This window comes from Antechinus flavipes, chromosome 4, assembly GCF_016432865.1.
Source record: "Antechinus flavipes isolate AdamAnt ecotype Samford, QLD, Australia chromosome 4, AdamAnt_v2, whole genome shotgun sequence".
Taxonomy (NCBI): Eukaryota; Metazoa; Chordata; class Mammalia; order Dasyuromorphia; family Dasyuridae; genus Antechinus; species Antechinus flavipes.
Window position 1 is genome coordinate 277,539,305 of NC_067401.1, and position 17,979 is coordinate 277,557,283.

The following is a 17,979-nucleotide window of genomic DNA, read 5'->3' on the forward strand; positions in this document are numbered from 1 at the left end:
CAAATTTCTTTCTCCTCCACAGGTCTGAGAGGAAAACTATGCTATGTTTTACGAATTTGTTTATAATATCATTCTTTATGTCTAGATCATTATAAAACCTAAATTCATCACTTCTGATAACTCACAACAAATAATACCCAGTTTTGTTGTATTCTGAGGGACCAAAACATAATCGACAGTACTCATTTTTTTTTGTTGGGTAAAGCTATATTTGAGTTAAAATATATAAAGGCTTCTGAATTATATCTGTTGAACCATCAATCAACTATAGACTACCTATTTCCAGTCCTATGATTCTGGCCCCCAAATGGATGTTTTTTGATAACAAAATAACATAATAGCAAATTAGTAGAATTATCACTGTAAACATCTTTTAAATAGTAAAATTCCTATTACATTCCAGATGACTGCAAATAGCATTCTATGATGAAGTCCAAATGTATTCCAAAAAATGCTCCTGTGGACTGAATAAATAAAAATTAATCTCCATTTTAGGGACTGGTCATATGCTTATGACTTTTATGCAATAAATCAGTCCTTGTCCTTGAAATCTAATGTTTCTGTTTTTTAAAAGTGTACTCCTACTCATTGTAAGGTAAAATAAAGAATTTTTATTTTTTATTTTCTTAAATTATTTAGTTTCTCTTAGTCAAAAACACTAGTCAATTGAAACTTTGACAAAAAAAAAAATAACCTAGCTCATTCGCTAAATACATTAAGATTTTAGATATGCTAACCTCTCCTTTTTTGTAACTATTTTTCCTTATCTTCTTTTTTTTTCTTCATTTACCATCTTGTGCCCAAAAAGTATTTGATCCTTTTTCTCCATTTGAATTTTCATTTTTCTTTCAGCAAACTATGTTTATGAAATGTGTATCTAACATTTTCCTTATAGATATTTAACATGGGCTTTCATTTTACATATTTGAATTATGATTGAATTTTACCTTAACACTAATTATCCAGACAAAGAAACTGGGTCTATTTCAGGCAAGTTAGTTAATCCCCTTTTGTCCTGTTTTCCTTATGTTTAAAGTGAGGAGGTTGAGGTAGATGGCCTCTGAGATCTCTTCTGATTCTAGATCTATGACGTACTGATGAAATGAATTTAGTAGGAGGTCATGTTCTCTAAACAACCCTATGCAAAGGGAGTCATAAAATGTGAATCTGGAAAAAACATAGATCAAGCCAACATGGACCATTTAGAAATTGTATAATACTATTCACACAGGTTACCAGGTTAAATAAAACAATGATAGTCACCCAAGGGCTATTTATTGGCACAATTATCTTTAACAATGAACAATATTAACAAAAAGGAAAGAAATCCATCAATGGTGAAATTGCATTTATTTGCAGGGTAAGTGCTCTGCTTACTTAAAAGCTTAAAAATGGCATTTTCTCAGGCACTAATTAAAAGGCATCATGGTATATAAAAAAATTAATTATAGACTTGAGAGATACTTGGCTTTGAATTTCACCTGTTACTTTAAATGATCATGGATAAGTCAATGAATTTCTTTTAGCTCTAGGCATCTCCTTTGCAAAAAGCAGCATGTTAGTTTGCAAAGAGCAATGATTATGAAGTCAAAGGACTTGATTTCAAATGATTCTTATACTTATTACTTACATGACTTTGAGCAAGCCACTTAACTTTGCTGGGTTTTAGTTTATCTCTAAAATGAGAAGGGTTATACTAAATGACCTTAGAGATGTCTTGCAGCTTTAAATCTGTGATCTCTGAAGAGGATTGATTTAGTCATTAAATAAAATCAATAAAGAATTACCAAAATTTAAAATGTGTATAAATAATTTATTAATATACCAAACTTTTTATATGAAAATTATAAAATTCAATAAAACTAAAAATATTGTATCAAAAGGAAAGTTTAAAAAACATAATCATCATCCTTTAGCATAAAAAAATCAACACTGAGCTAATCCTGATTTTTAAATTGTAAATGCTTATTTAAAAAAAAAGCTAAGTAATAAGATCTTTGAAAGTTTGAGCTACAGTGGTGATAAAATGGTAACTGACACCAAATGAACTTATATAATTGAAATGTGTAAAACAAGGATAAATTCTGAGAAATGTTTAATTACTAAAAATAATCTTTGTCTATTTAAAAGCAGATAATAAACAGAATAAATTGGGCATTTTACTTCAGAAAAAAAGAGCTCATTAAGTTTAGTTTAGTTGTTATAGTGACAAAGCATCTCAATATAAATTCTTTGTTTTATCTAATTTGATTGCTTTCTTCCTGTTGACTTATAGTTTATTTTTCTTCTCTTTATATTTCTGCCAACAGAAAGCTGACCTTGCAGTTGCCCCACTGGCTATTACCTATGTTCGAGAGAAGGTCATCGACTTTTCCAAGCCCTTTATGACTCTTGGAATAAGTATTTTGTACCGCAAACCCAATGGTACAAACCCAGGCGTCTTCTCCTTCCTGAATCCTCTCTCCCCTGATATCTGGATGTATATTCTGCTGGCTTACTTGGGTGTCAGTTGTGTGCTCTTTGTCATAGCCAGGTAACATGCTCCCTTTTGTGATGTTTTTGGCAATTGTTACCTCCTTTTTCTCACTAATGATTGTCAAAAGTCACAATGGATTTTATTTTTGCTTTTGCTTTGTACTTCATGATGTTTAAAGGATGAATTCTTAGGGCTCCTTTATCCTTGTTCAAAGAGCACTATGCTGCCTATGTAGGCATGCAGTATGCTGATTATGTCTTTAAGCTATATTTTTGTTAGGGGACTTTAAGGCCTTTAATTAGAATCTCTTAGCTATTCACATTAATCAAGATGATTTACTCCATTTGTAAGAACTTTTGTTGAGTCACAGAATTTGAGAATTGGAAGGAACCTTAGCAACCTTCTAACTCATATTCTAAAAGAATCTTTATTATAACATATGTAACAACAGGAAGTTTCTAATTATGAACTATAAATTGGTCTATTTGGGAAATAGAGGTGTTAACTAGATCTCTTATTTACCACTTCACAATATGAAGACAACACCACACAAAATACACATGCATGTACAAACATAGTCTGACCTTGAACTATTTATATATTTTTATGCCTTTTTCTATTTTTAGTTCCTCATTAATATAAAATTCAACCCTATCTGAGTTGACATGTATTCAATAAAGAAGAATGAAACAATAAAATAAGAAACATTACTTTAGTATAAAAGAAAGGGATCAATTTAAAATTTTATATGTATATACATATTCCTAAACAGGTTTTTAAAAATTTTTCTAAAAATAAGCATGACATTTTATATATGTCTTTTTTGGAATAGTTTCATAGTGTGAAGTTCAGGAATTTAAATGAAACTCAAAGTTTCAATAATTGAATAATGTAAAATAAATTGTTACCATGTTCCATATATCATTAACAACAATAATGGTGCTGGGACATTTGTTTTTCCTTCATTCTTTCCTCTTACCATTGTTATCATTCCAATTGATTGTATCATTTAGTGTCAATTCTTTTCTTAATTGAATAGAGGATAAACACAATATCTTAGAACTTCAAACTCAGTTGTAAGCATAATAATTTAAGAAATGTACTTCTGATTTCCTCAGATTGCTATTGTTACATCATAAATGAGGAAAGCAACCTGTGCTGAATAGTCGTGTAGGTATTCCTCATTTTTAAGGCTAATGTTCAAGTATTTAATTTCTAAAAGTATTATTACATTCACTTAAGTATATTTTTGTATTAAATTTCTATGTTGAAATTTTTATTCTTGAATATTTTTATATTATAAATTTTTGTTATTGCAAACCATTTCCATTTTCTCTTCATATAACATGCACATCCATAAAATCAGATAGTTAGAAATTCTAATGGAGCTATCCTTGCAACATTTTGTCAATAGAGAAATATGAGAATTATACTAGTCTATATTTTCCCTAGCATCCTTGCCTTTTAATGCTACTTTAATTCACCCTATTCATCGATTTCTCTAAATTTTTCTTCCTTGTTGTTCATTTAGTCTCAAAATCATGTATAAAAGCTATGCTAGGATATTATCAGACAAGCATTTGAGCATATTAATAACATATGTTTTATGTACTTTAGATAAGTGATTACATCAATACTTTTAAAAAAGTTAACCAAGTCCATTGAGGAAGAAAATAATTTACCATATTTTTATACTCTAAATGACTATATGTGTACACACATATATTTTTATGTACATGAATATGTTTATACATTCATATATAGTTATATATTTATGCATATATATATACATCTATATTTATATATAGTTATAATTTGGTAGTGAAAATCCTACTTATAGGACTGACTGATTGAAGTATATTATTAATTATAACCATAACTATGTTTCATTCAAATTTTAATTGCCTTAGGCAGAATATCATAGATAATAATTCTTTTAGAAGAATTATCCTAAAATATACAACTTGCAATTGGTTTATATTAACTAGGATACTATTCATTTCACTTGTAGTCTATTTTTGTCATCAAATGAATAAGATCTATTCACAGAAATATCTCTGAAAAATATAGTGACAAAAATATTTTATACATAATTTATACTCTAATAAACATAGAGAAGTTATGTTTTTAAAAAAATATTTAGAAATACTTTGTTAGAGTATAGTAGTTGCATTCAAACATTCCAGGATTCCCATTAGCAAAGATATTGTCCTTCCAAATGGCTTAGTATTATTATCTGAAATAACATGAGTCCTTGTGAAAACTTTATTTGCACTTTCAAGTAGCAAATTTGTATGAAATAGAATAAATAATTTTAATATTCTCTTTGTAACTTGGGCTTCTCTTTGAAAAGCCAAAGTTTAGTATGCAATTGTTTAGACATTTTGGATTATACCTGCTGTAATTTGACCAGAACAAAGTTAATCAAACTTGGTGGCTCACAATCAAAGGGAAACCAAACAGATATCCAATTTTCAAATATGGTCAAATATTTGGAGAATATATTTAAAAATGTTAAGTAATTATTTAAACATTTTTAAACAAAGGTATTCATTAAATCTAAGGCAAGCTCATAAATTAAATATAAACAATCAAAATGACTGAACTTCACCATATAAATGACCCTTGAAATATAAATAAATGTACACTAATAATACTTTCCATTCACTTACCTTGTATATGTTGATAACACACAGAACAATGGAGAGGAAAACCTAGCAAGCAAAGAAGAATGGATGAGATTCCATTAAAAGGAATCTACTATGATCTCTAAATTTAAGGGGAAGTTTCAACATAATCCAATCATCTCTAGTTCTGAGGAACAATCATATAACTAACACATACCACAAACCTTGAATTACAGCAAATGAGGAAGTAAACCTGCACTTGAGATTTTTTTATGTCTAAAATTGTGCTTCCTAGAAATAATTGTTTTTCCCTTTAAAATTCCTTAAAATTTCAACTACTCTTGCAATATCTTCCATACCAAATACTCTTGTAAATTCAAATATGAACACTGGCTACATCTGGATTGTGTGTGTGTGTGTGTGTGTGTGTGTGTGTGTGTGTGTGTGTGTGAGATGATACACAAATAGGCATAGAGTTTAGGTGTAACAACTATATATATATATATATATATATATATATATTTTTTTTTTTCCTTGAGACAATTTATCTATATAGCAGTAGCTCTTAAACTTTTTGGTCTTAGAATTCACTTTCACTCTCAAAAAACATTGAGCATCTATATTGGAGTCCTTAAATTTTTGTTTATGTGGGTAATATCTATCAATAATACCATACTATGAATTTAAACAGATACTAATTTTAAAACATTTTAATTAATTAAAAAATAATAAGCTTATAATGTTAATATATATATGTATATATATATATAAATTGAATTAAAAGTAATTATATTTTCCGAAAAAAAATTTGTGACAGCAGTGACATTTTAATCTATTTTTTTTACAAATATCTTTAATGTTTGGCCTGTTGGAAGACAGATTCTTATATCAGCTTTCATTGTAGTATATAATGAGATTCCAGTTTTATGCATAGTTGATTAGAAAAGGGAAGAATATTTTCATGGTTAAATAATTTCTTAATTATTATTAAAATATTTTTGTCCATGAAGACCCCTAAAAGATCTTAGAACCCCTTAAGAGTTCATATGTCATATTTTGAGAACCTCCGTAAGTGAATGAAAATCAAAATTATCCTTCATGGAATTTCCCCTCCTTTACCTGATTATGAACACATGGTCATAGATTGCTATTTTGTATAGTATTTTTAAAAAGTAGAACTATGGCCAATTAGTTGTATTTTCCTTTAAAAAAATGGAAGTTTTATTTATATTAATCTTATCAACAATTTGAAAAGAAATGTTTTTGCATTATTTTTAGAGTCAGGTCCATATCCTTTAAAATGGGATATTTTTGAAGGTGTATCATATTTTAGATGATTATGTATTTATTAAGATAACTTAAAATATTTATGTTATATTCTGTAATAAGAAAATAAAAAGGATGCTACATATAGTATGCCTTAGTTTATTGATAAGTTTTGATTAATACAAAATGCTGATTTTATTGATTTGAATATTTTCAAATAAAAATACTAATAAATCTTTAATAAAAGAAAGTCCTTTGATTATATAACCTGAAGGTCTCAGTTGAAGTTCAAAAGACCAAAAAAGTCATCAAATTCAAATCCAGCCTACCACTATCTTGAACTTTTGTTGTTGTCAATGTAAGAACATTCAAATGACATGGAATAATGTTTCAATGACAGTCTGCAATTCTAAACCTTAAATGCAATATTTATTTGACTTTTAGAAATCTAAATGTATCTATACTATTAAGTCTCAAAACTGCAAGTTAATAATTTCACCTATCAGTATATAGTATCTTAAGTAGCACATATAGCCCACAGAAGTTATTTTTAATTTTTTTAATAATGATATATTTTGTTTATCACTTTTACTTCCACATTTAATGTGTCCTCTTTATGTAAAAAAGTTATATAAAGTTTATAGAAGAATATAAGGTAAATGATAATCTAAAAATTGTTTTTTACTCATTATATATTCCACAATTAAAAAAAAAAAAAAACAATAGTCTTCATAAGGCCTGTTACTCTGAAAAAGTTAGGGAGAATGCCTATAAAAGATTTTTATGAAAACTTGAATACTTATTATCTCCTGGAATCTACAAGATGAAAATGTAAAGAGTAAAGGTAAATGAGAGAGTGGGAGATAAGAGCAGAGAACAGTCTTATGAGAATGATTCAACAGATTGTCATATATAGAGACGGTGTCTTTCAGCACTGGTGATTTATTGCTATAACAAAGACTTGAATAAAAAAAATTGAGGGTTTATAGCTAGAAAAAATTGGAAAAGACTTGGTTCAATGGTGTCTCAGTTAGCTTCTGGAAAGAAATGAGGCATGGAAAGAAATAGAGGCATAAAAAAGGCAAATATATTTGTGGATGATGGCATGCTTGTCTAAATTATTATGAATGGCAAAAAGCTGAGGACAGGGAATATGTTGATCTATGGATTCTGGATGCAAAAATGATCTCAGGTAAAATCATAGAATTAACTTGAAATTGAAATTAATAAGAATGAACATAAATTTAAAAGTTCATGTGAAAAAGATCTAGGTTTTTGGACTGCATGCTCAGTATAGATTAGGCTTGTTATAGGATTCCTTTCAGGCAAAAAGATATGCAAATTAGCAACAATAACAGAACAATAATTTAGCTGTATTAATAAAACCATAGTTTATAGAATCATCAAGATGATAGTGTGTTGCACTTCACCCTGGTTAGATTTTATTTACATTCTCTTATGGGTATCACATTTTAGTAAGGAGGAATTTAATAAGTTGGAACATATCCAGAGATCACACATAGCTGGTTTGGAAATGTGAAATAATGGCATAAAAGGATTTGCCCCACTTATTGGGAATGTCATATAGTAAATTAAGGCTCAGGCCCTAGTTAGATTAAACCATTGGAGCTCCATATTATTTGATTTTGTGACTTTATGAAGTACTAGTGGGGTGAAGTTATAGAATCAGCTTCTCTAAGAGCTTTTTTATGTTCAGCTTCACTATAATTTCTAGAGAAATTAGTGAAGGACTTGTCTCTTTTTGATGTGATCCTTCATAGTTTGGGTGAAATATATTATTTTTGCTGAACTGTTTCTATCTAATTTCCTATTTAATAATGGGACTTCCCTTTCTTTTTCTTAGTTTTCATGTGTGGGAAATCCATCACCACTGAGTGATCACTCCAATTGTGAGATTCACTAATACTGTACCAATAGTGGAAACTAGTTAAGAAGCACTGAAAAATGTGTAATCAGGGAATGACTTAATTATAACAAATAAGTCTAGGTTATCATTACTGTTCTTATATAATATTACAATTCAAAGTATTATGATACACTATATGCAATCTGCTATCCATTTTTCTATTTGGAATATTCATATGGTCAAAAAGTACTGAGAGTTTTGTATTTGTTTTTTGGTCCTCTCTCTCTCTCTCTCTCTTTTTAGTCTTGCTTTTCCATAATTTCTTATGACTTGCTTTAGCTTTTAATTTTTTACTCTATATTCTTTTCTAAACTTCTAAAACCTATTTTTCTAGCACAAAATATATGATACATATATTATAATTACCCAAGTGGATATTTAAAACACTTTCTCAAAACTGTTTTAGAGAAAATGCATAATTCATTTTTGATAGGCACCAATAATACATGATTCAGTTTACAATTATATACACAGTGCATTATTTTATGCTTTTCTATTTTATTTAGTAATATTATACAATATGTTATATTGTATGTATTATAATATATAAGAGATATTTTATATGTTATACAATAAAGACCTTTAAATGTAAATTTTTCTGACAAATAGGAGATATGAAAACTTCTCATAAAATGATCATCCCTTAAATGTAATGTAAAAATAGAATTTTATTATTGATATACTTTAAAGATCTTAATTAAAGTCCTGCTTGTATTCTATCCAAACCCATACTCAAACCCTTTTGTGTGTATAAGTTTGAAAGTCATTTGATGATTCATATGTTCCTTTTTAGAGATATTCACAAGACAGATATCTTCCCAGGAATAAAGAACTTATGTTGGAGTTCCCCTACCCTTTTTTTTTTTTTTGTTAGTATGATGTCATTATTAAATGTTTTCTTAGCAAAGGAAACTATTATTCCTATAGCTTATTGACATAATCAGCATAGTTCAAGATCATCTAAAATTAGATCAAATCCCCTATTTGAACAAGGAGGGTGGCCTTAGGTTATTGCGATTTGGTCACAGAGTGATATTAAAACTGGAGTACTATCAGCAGCTTTGAATTGATGCAGTCTAAGGAACGAGTCCTGTCCAGAAGAGGAATAGCAGTCATTAGTAGAATTTCACACATTGCATTGTTTCCACTACATTTTTAGAGTGTGGTAAAGATAATGTCAAGTCACAAAAAGTCTTTGGAAAAAGGACTATAATTAGTCATATTTGTCTCCAATATTTCTTCCTCTCTTCTTTCTCCTTTCTCTTCTAAACAGACATGCTAATATTTGGGTGGCAGTAAATCATGTCAAAATTTCTGGTCAGGGCACCCTTCCTTTATACTGTTAATGGGAGAATTTTTTCACATTGCTTCAAATATAACTTCTATTAAATAAAGAGACTTGCTAAAGATACCAAAGGTAACCTATAACATATATCCCTTGCATGGACCATTTTACTCTACCACAAATCTTAAAGATTATTTAAAAAATTATACTGCTCTGAATGTAGTTGACTTATGAAACCTGTACTATAAATTAATTTAAGAAAGATCATCGAAATTTAAAGAATTTTGAGTTCAAGTATTATTCCATGGATTTCAATACCTCCCCTGGCCCAGTCATTAGGCATGTAGGGGGTTAATTGGAAAGTTTAAATAATGATTTACATTAAAAACATTTGTGCTAGTGTTAACAATGGTGTGAGGATAAACTGGAACTATGATGATGTTTATGTCAATGGGGAAGGAATAGAGGAAAAAGACATAGATCTTAAAGGTTTTAGATTGCCCATTACTAGAGCAATCATCACAGTAGTTCTGTTCTTACTCCTAGCTAGCCACTTGATAAGGAAAATCAGGTCAAAGTTCTTTGTGACATTATCATTTTTTTCCCTTAACATTTTTTAGAACCTTTGGACCATCTTAAAATCAGTCTGCGAAAGATGCCTGGGATAAGTGCTAATTCCTAAGGTCTATCCTAGTCCTGACTTTATTTTTTGGAAAGTTTCTAGTTACTCAAGATAACCAGTTATTCTGAGAGAAAGGCAGATGATTTGTCAATGCTTTTCTCTCCCAGACCTTTGTTATTGCTTGTATTCTTCAAAGTTGTTGAAACTATTTACATCTGTTTGCAAGGCTGCAAGCTATCACACATAGGAATTCTTGCAAACACTGTTCCTTAAATTTATGAACCTCTTCTTGTTAAAATTTATACCAGTGATAGAAAGATATTTAGAAAACCAGAGTCTCTTTGTTGTAGAAACTAGCAAAGTACACTACTAAAAAGAATGATTCAGTAGTAGAATTGTTTTTCACTTTCCTTGTCTCACCCCACATCCCCAAATTAAATAGAATATGGAATTTTTGTCTTATCTTATATAGAACACTAAACAGTCTGACATTTTACTAGAACTTTAGTCAATACAATATAAAATTAGGATAGAATAATTAAGTAAGTTGGCTTAGATTCACTGAAGTTCCAGTTCATAAGACAATATAAACTCACCATAATACTATTTCATATATAACAAGGTTTATGTCATGGAGACTGCAGATAGTGCTATAGAGATATTATGTAATTTTAATAGACATTCTGCATTTTCCCTCTTATATTCTGAACTGAAGTTACTCCAAATGGAACATTTATGTAAACTTAACTAGGTTAAAAAGACCACATTGAAAATGACTGCATTAACAGCTTTCATTTTGGCTCCTGACTCCAGTGCAATCTCTTTTATATTCCTGTCACAATGATGGGTGACATTTAATGTACAGTGAAGGGCAACAATGAATTATTATGCACTCAAAAATGGATAACTGTTTTGCTGGGATCTTCAATGTTAAACTAATCTGCTGTCAAGAAGGCTGTTGTCACATTGAAATGAAATGCCAATTTTGTTGTAAGCCTTTGGAACCAACCTGCCCCACCTCTCACTCAGAAGAAAACATTCCCATTTTACTCCTGTAAAATAGAATTTAAAATGTTGCATTTTATCTGGAATCTTATTTTCGTGAATGAATTGCTGGGAAATCCTTTTTCATTGTTCCTCTCACTATTTAACACTTATCCTAGAATACCCTACAGAACTTAGATTCACCTCAATACTATTTTAAATATTTTTGTTTTTGCTATTAACATTCTACAAAGGCATTTCAGGATCACATACATTTAATAGAAACATGGGACTCCAAAAATCAAGTTGCTCCTTTATGGAGTCTTGATAAGAAAAAAGTTTACAAGAATCATACAGTATAAGGAGGCAAGAATGGGTTGCTATCTACACCAATGGAGGGAATTTCTACATTGATAATATCACAGATACATTAAAATGAAAAATATTATTAATAAATTTTTGCATTTAATCTTATGAAAAGTTAAGTATTTTTGAACTATACATATAATAAATTTTACTCTATATATGTATGAATAAAAACAGTAATAAGCTCTTTTAGAGCCATCTCTCCATAATTGATTTGGCAAATCAATTGAAAGAAAACCATCCTCTTATTTTTGATGGCAATGAAGATGTTATCATTTCTAAAATAAGATGACAATATTCTGTCTTCCTCCTCTTAATGGATAATTCATTAGAGAAATAAAAATAACAAACAGCACCAGTCCTCTCTTTACTTCTCATAGGATAGTATTTAAAGCAAATAAAGTAATTGCACACACACACACACACACACACACACACACACGTTTAAAAAAAGAATTTTTAAAAAATGTTTTTATTTATGACTAAAACAATCAAAAATATGTTTACATTTTCATTAGCTTCTAAACTTTTGGGGTGTGTATTTCTATAGAGGTATTTTTCCCTCTGAGAAAAATATCATTTCCCTTTGACATTTATTCCAAGATAATCAAATGTAAAAATAAAAACCAAAGTTTAAAATATCAATGCTATGATGCTCTACTTGCATTTTTCATTTTATAAGGAAAAATGCTCTGCCTCTAGTTCTGGCCTTGCCTCTCTTTTTACAATTGAATTTCCAGACACCCTGAGGCAGGCAGACTGCCTAGTTGTCCTCCCTGCAAACATGTCAGCTCAATAAATATCTTGGTAGACTAGCTTCTGGGAACTGCAGTCAACTCTTGCCGATTTATTTCAATTTAAGAACTCTACAATGCCTGGCTAAGTAAATCACAGAAACTAATTGTTTTAGTTCATAGTGCTACAGGAACATAGGGAGGATGATGGGAATGCCAAAAATATGCATTTTAGTACCCCTGAAAGAATTAGATACTTTAGAAATGGGGCAATTCTATTTCACTTTAACTCCTTAATAAACACAATAGGAAAGAGTACTAATTTGGCAACAAAAACAATAAAACCTGAAAAGCATACTTCAAATTGCATTAATAGATTCTTGATGTCCACTGTGAGGGAGGCAGTAGTCCTTTATATTCTAATCAGACCACATCTTGAGTTCTATGGTTAGTACTGCGAACTACTTTTTAAGAAAGACAGAAAAACTGGAATACATCCAGAGCATGAATCAGGGAAGGAATAGTGACAAAAACTGACCCAGGGGCTCTTGGCATTTCTGATACTATTCCCCCATCACCTTCAATGCAAATTGACAAATTTTCCCAAAGCCTGTATTTACTATTATGACCTCAATAGTATGAATTACTTGATGTTAAGTCACCTGCTTAGTTTGGTAATGGTACTTTCTGAAGTCCCAGTGGGATTTCATTTATTACTTAGTTTAGATATTTGGTTATTTAAAGAAATTTTACAGTTTTCCTATAGATACATTAAGTTCTTTAGTTCTTAATGCTTTTCCAAAGACATACCACCTAACAAATTTTCAAATGTTGACACTGTACTGGAAAAAATTGCCACATTTTGTCATCTATCCTGGAAAATTGCTATCTAAATTATTCTGAGGGGCCATCAGAGATTAAAATAAAAAAAAACTACTAAACTTAAAGAAATGATTTGCAGTGAAAGATAAAAATAAAGATCAGAGAAACATAGAAATGATCATTTTTGTCATTTTCCTCACCAGACCTTTATTCAGCACTTAGCGTGTTTAACTCATAAGAAAAGAAAAATCCTAATTGAAGATGCAGATAAAGTATATTTTAAAAGCTACTTATTTAATTAGTAATATTTTACTTCTTCAATATTTTATTTTAAAATGCATCCTTAGGTACAATAAAGCACATTCAGATTCACAAAGATTTATCCATTTTCTTTTTTAATTCACTTGCCTTGGAATTGAGCAAATTTTAAAATATAGTGGGGATAGAAAAGTGAGCCTTTAGTCAACATTTCTTTCCCAGCCTAAAGCATGGAAAAGAATTCAGAAGAATCAGACAATTTCTTACCTTTTTCAAACCCATTCCTATTTTCAAACTACTATTGCAACTTTTGGATTTAAGCTGTATTAGTTCCTAGGTGTTTTTAGATTTATAATAATGCACAACCTAGAGAGGGGAAAGTATTTGCTTTCTGTGATTCTGGAAGAGGTATTTTCCCCCTTGGTTAATCCTTTTGCCCTTATCTAAACACTTATTACATTAAAAACCTTACCCTGTTTATTCTCTTCTATTAAGATAGAGGGAAAACTTAATTTCTAATTAATTATGTCCATCATATATCCATCATCTTAATGATATACAATAGGACTACAACAGTAATATAATACAGAGAGATTTGTTGGCTTAAAAATCTATTTTCCTACAACTTCCATATAAAACCTATAAAGAGGGACTGGGAAATAAAATTCCTGGTGCACTAGAATATCTGATCTAGAAACATGCTCTAAAATGGATAGAACCTCCAAATTCTCCAAACTCAATGATATCTTGCATCCTCGTGGAAAAATTGAACTGAAAATCCTATTCAATTAAATTTCCTACCTAAAGTATTCCTTATTTTGAGAGTGTTAGTATGAAAAATAAGCATCTGCAGTTGAAATGATAAAGGCAAGAGAGATACAGTTATGATATGAGATCAATCAGCAAGCTCTTATTAAACTCTTACTATTGGCTAAGGACTGTGCATTGAAGATACAAATTAAAAAGAACATTACTCCCTTCAAGAAGGTTAAATTCCATTTGAAGAGACACCATATAAAAAAATCAGCACATATAAGTTAAATACAGAGTGAATGAAAATAAGTCTTAGAGAGGTATACATAAACACTTAGGGAGATTGGAAAAACTAACTGGAGGAGATTGCATTTGTTATGAGTCTAAATAGGGTCAAGGATTCTAATAGGCTAATGAGAAAATAAAGCATTCCAAGCATGGGGATAGTTAGTGTAAAGACAGGAAGATCAGAGATGCAGTATCTACCATGAAATATTATCTCTTATAATCGGTTACAATGAAATTCCTAGTTGTGATTTTAGTGTGCTATTTGAAGCATGTGGTCATGGAAATAAGAAAGTCTACATTTGATAATATTGTCTGAGTTGAAAAAGCCAGTAAAAGTAAATTTGACTGTGACAGAGAAAGTCATTATTATTAAACCATTATAATTTTGGTTTATTATAACATGCCATGCATTGTTACCATTTTTAAAAATTCAGTTACATTGCATATGGATTATTATTTCATACCAGTCATTATAATATAAATTATGTTTGTGTTCATCCTCTTGACTTTTAAATTAATAATAGTCCATCCTATCCCTAGTTATTTGCAGCATTCCTCCAGCATGATAGAGCTCTCTATAGCTAATTAATGCATGATTGGGTGTAAATTTCATGATTTCATGGGTTGCTCTGATTAAATGATTAATTATCAAATTTTTGGCCATCCTGTTTGTGATAAGTTGCCCTTTTCTTAGTCTAGTCTTTGGGAAGCATATGTAGTCCACTTGCCAGGACAGTACATATCAGGAAACCTTGTTTGATTAACAAAATTAGAAGAAAGCAAGTCAACACAAATTTATCTCTATTGAGCTCTGACTCTCATAATCAGAAGAATAGTTCACCGAGTCCTTCTATAGTAAGGTGCAGTGGAAAGTTTGAGAGAAAGAAAGATGGCTTTTATTGATACTATTGTTTAACAAAGATCATCTCTTAAACTGATATTAGGAAGCTCAAAATTTAAGTATAATCCCAGTACTCAGAATTTGTATTAAGGAAAAGAGTTGCACATATCCATACCTCTAAATTTCTTCATTCATTTCATTTTACATGGAAAATGCTACATTGAACAAAATTTAGCTTCATTTGTATTATTATCCACTTGACATAAATTTGCTTTTCCTTTATGATTTAGCAGAAAGTTTTTTTAGAATTCTCTATTACAGATATTTAACAGAAACTAGCTAGACATGGTCCCTAAACACATATCTTTAAAAGAGATGAAGAAATGTACAACAGAGTTTCCTATTAAGTTTATTGAGTTAATATTTGAAGCAATGGTGAAAAAATGTCTTTGGGATGTTACTGGCATGATAAACATTAAAATCATAATTGGGCTGCAACTGTCATCTAAGTTGGTTCAGAATATGCACCTGCATATTGCTTTAGTATAATAAACTTAGGTAAGTGTTTCCCTGCTTCCCTTATGAACAAAAATGTTTTTATTTGCATTATTTTGAGTCTAGTAATTATTTGAGCTGAAGAACAGTTTTGGAAACTCATTGCTAAAGTAATTTTTAAAATGTTTCAGATTGTACAACTGTTAAATTTTTGCTCAAAGAGGTTTTAAGAAACATAATTTTATTTTAAAAATTTTCTTATCATCTTAGATGAACTTCAGTAGTTACATTTCAGAAACTGCTCAAAATGATGTTTATCAAAGGACATACTGAAATCTGTTGTCAGAAATTTTTATTATTGACAAAATGCATTTGAGTTTTCAGAACATACTTCAGTTGTTGTAAAAACAAAATTGAAATAGAAATCAATATATTAGCATGCCATGAATGCAGTAACAATGCGTGTTATAACTGTAAGTATACTTATAATTTTATTTTTTATTTGTGAATCCATATGACATCATATGAATATTTTCTAAGAATACTTCTTGCTGGAAGGAAGGAAAGTCCAAATAACTTTGGAAAATAATAGCAACAGAACCAACAATAATAAGTGAATAATTTAAAATATTACTTATTAATATTTCTCTGGTGGTATGTAAAAAATATATAGGAATTTTCAATTATCACACCCCATTCCTGTATTGGCATGGAGAGAGTGGGGTATCATGAAAATGATTTTTTTTTAAGTTAATTCACTGGTTGCTGAAAAAAAAGTTTACTGAAAATGTTTGAATTATAGAAATATTTACATATAAGTTTTTTAAATGGCATAGTTATTTTAATTTCTGTCTACTGGATTTTTGTAAGGAAAATCTGCCTGGGGCATTTACATTCCAAATATTTGCATTTTATATACAGAAAAGATATAGTAACACTTAAATATTTGCTTCATCATCTATAAAACTAGGCATGTTAAAGTTAAAATGATAGTCATATATTTAAAATGCCTTACCTTTTAATAATACCATCTTTCAGAAATAACAGTAATGGTATACTTATAGAATATAGTGAATTCTATTAGATGAAATTTTCCTTTTTTTTCTCAATTTAAAGCCACTCTATTAATTAGAAATGATTAGAAAAATTGAAAAGAAAATTGTTGTGATGGACAATATAATGAAATTTTATAAAAAGCTAATTTTGAAGTTTTAGCATTTATAAATTGGGTCAAAGCTAATATATACATATATACAAAATACACATACATATGTACATAATATAGATTATATATAGATAAAGAATGTTACTAATGTGTATGACATGCTTTTTAAGAGAATTGGGGGAGGGGAGTACATAGAATATTTTATAATTATTCAGTAGTATAATTTAGTGGAAGAGCACTAAATTTGGAGTTAGAGGCTTGAGTCCAGACTCTGACATTTAATCACTCTGGAGTATGGTCAAGTCATTAAACAGTGCTAAATTCTAGTTTCCTTACCTGTAAAATGTGTTTTGAAGGAAGATTTTGTAAACTATACTTTAAAAATGAATGACAGTCAACCAATAAACACTTGTTAAGCACTTGCTATGTGCTAAACTCTGTGCTAATACCTAGAAGTACAAAAAAAAAAAAAAAAGAAAAGAAAAAAAAAAGATGGTATCTGTCCTCAACACACTTTTAATGTAGTGGGAGAGGCAACATACAAACAGATATGTACAAAGTATAAATACGATATAAGATTAATAGAAAATAATTTTTAGAGAGAAGTCATTCAAATTACATAACTAGTTTTATATCGCTTTCTAAAGGAGGATATCTGTGGGGAACAACAAACAAAACAAAATAATACCCCACAAATAAACAAAACAAAAGATCATATATGTTAGAACCTTGGCTATCAATCTTCAGGGAAAGGGTTATTTTTTAGTATTTGAGTTTTATAAATACCTAAAGGTCAACATTTTAAAAATCTCAGTCATTAGAATAGAATCTTTCTATTTTTTTTTTTTTTGCACATTCTCTTCCCTGCCTCATTAAACAGAGGATTCTGAACTTAATTTTTAAGTTGAATCACCATCTTTGTGAACATGTTACTATATTATGTCATGTAGTTTAATAATACCATCAGAGCCATAAGAGTTCTTCTCTCCATTTGCAAAATATGTTAATTATAAGGGGAAGCCATAGGAAATAATTGAAAAGAGGAATCAATAGGATTCTTATATTCATAT

The 17,979-nt window shown here is 29.5% G+C and overlaps 1 protein-coding gene across 2 annotated transcripts in view; it reads left to right on the forward strand.

Annotated features, from left to right (window-relative positions):
* The window catches only part of GRIK2 (glutamate ionotropic receptor kainate type subunit 2), an 822,997-nt gene that overhangs the window by 610,674 nt on the left and 194,344 nt on the right, over nucleotides 1-17,979 (forward strand). For both annotated transcript variants that reach the window (XM_051997449.1, XM_051997450.1), the window contains one exon: nucleotides 2,310-2,533. In XM_051997449.1, the coding sequence (XP_051853409.1) occupies nucleotides 2,310-2,533 (224 nt within the window). The remainder of the gene's footprint in view (nucleotides 1-2,309; nucleotides 2,534-17,979) is intronic.